The sequence below is a fragment of the Eufriesea mexicana genome, unplaced genomic scaffold, assembly GCF_001483705.2.
Source record: "Eufriesea mexicana isolate 0111107269 unplaced genomic scaffold, ASM148370v2 scaffold18460, whole genome shotgun sequence".
Classification (NCBI taxonomy): domain Eukaryota; kingdom Metazoa; phylum Arthropoda; class Insecta; order Hymenoptera; family Apidae; genus Eufriesea; species Eufriesea mexicana.
Genome location: NW_016925738.1, coordinates 1 through 1,268, shown reverse-complemented (window position 1 = coordinate 1,268; position 1,268 = coordinate 1). Strand labels below are relative to the sequence as shown.

At 52.9% G+C, this 1,268-nt stretch overlaps 1 protein-coding gene across 1 annotated transcript; it reads left to right on the top strand.

Moving 5' to 3' along the window:
* Window positions 1-55: 55 nt before the first annotated feature.
* LOC108554296 (uncharacterized) lies at window positions 56-1,099 on the top strand (the record flags this gene model as incomplete). Its single annotated transcript, XM_017909513.1, has 1 exon — window positions 56-1,099. A coding segment is annotated over exon 1 (1,044 nt), but the record flags the coding sequence as incomplete, so codon positions are not given.
* Window positions 1,100-1,268: the final 169 nt, after the last annotated feature.

The following is a 1,268-nucleotide window of genomic DNA, read 5'->3' as shown; positions in this document are numbered from 1 at the left end:
CCAAACGGCAGAACGATTCCTGAAGGACCCGATCTGGCGCCACGGACCGAGATGGATGACCAACCCGGAGTCGGAATGGCCGCCCTCGCCGGTCAACATTATTTCCGAGGTTCCAGAAACCCGATCGGTCGCGTGTTTCGCGTCTTCCACCTCGTACGCCGAAGACCTTATGAGGCGATATTCTTGCGTGAAACGATTACGCAGAATCGTCGCATATTGTCTTCGGTTTGGAAGGTACCGTAAAAACAAGGGACCATTAACGGCAGAGGAGCTCCACCGAGCCAATATTAAAATGATGCAACTCCTGCAAGGGTCCGCCTTCCAGGAAGAACTGCGAGCTCTTAGAGACAAAAGGGACCTGCCCAACAGCAGCAAACTGCTACCGTTGCGGCCCTTCCTGGACGAGGATGACCTACTGCGAGTAGGAGGCCGCCTTCAAAATTCAGCCTTACCGTACGAAGCGAAACATCCCATACTGCTACCCCAACATCACCATCTCACAACCATCATCATACGCAACGCCCATCTCGAAGCTCACCACGCGGGCATCAACACCACGTTGTCGATCGTTCGACAACAATACTGGCCGATCAACGGAAGGAACACGACACGCCAGGTCGTGCGGCAATGCGTCAGGTGCTTCCGCATAGACCCACCGGCGGTCAATTACACGATGGGGAACTTACCTGCGGCACGCGTCACCGAAGGCCGTCCATTTCTAAATTGCGGCATCGATTACTGCGGCCCGTTTTTCATAAAGGAAAGGAAGTTCAGGAATCGAACCCGAGTGATGGTGTACGTGGCGGTGTTTGTATGTTTCGCGACAAAGGCAGTACACTTACACCTCGAAGTTGTCAACGATATGACAACGGAAACATTCATCGCCGCGTTGAAACGATTCGTTGCGAGGAGGGGTATATGCAAAAACATCTACTCCGACAACGGGACTAACTTCGTCGGAGCAGATCACGAGTTATCTCAGCTCTATCGTGAGCTTCGAGAAGAGCCAAGGGTTCAAAATTGGCTCGCGGAGAAGTCCATCGCGTGGCACTTCATCCCAGCGCTGTCACCCAATTTCGGTGGTCTTTGGGAAGCGGCGGTAAGGACCTTTAAACATCACGTCAAGCGCGTCGTCGGGGAGGAATTGTTCACATTCGAACAATTCAACACGCTTATTATCGAAATTGAACCGATCCTCAATTCGTGGCCCTTGACCCCACTTTCATCTGACCCCAATGATCCTTCTGCCCTAACCCCTGCCCACTTCC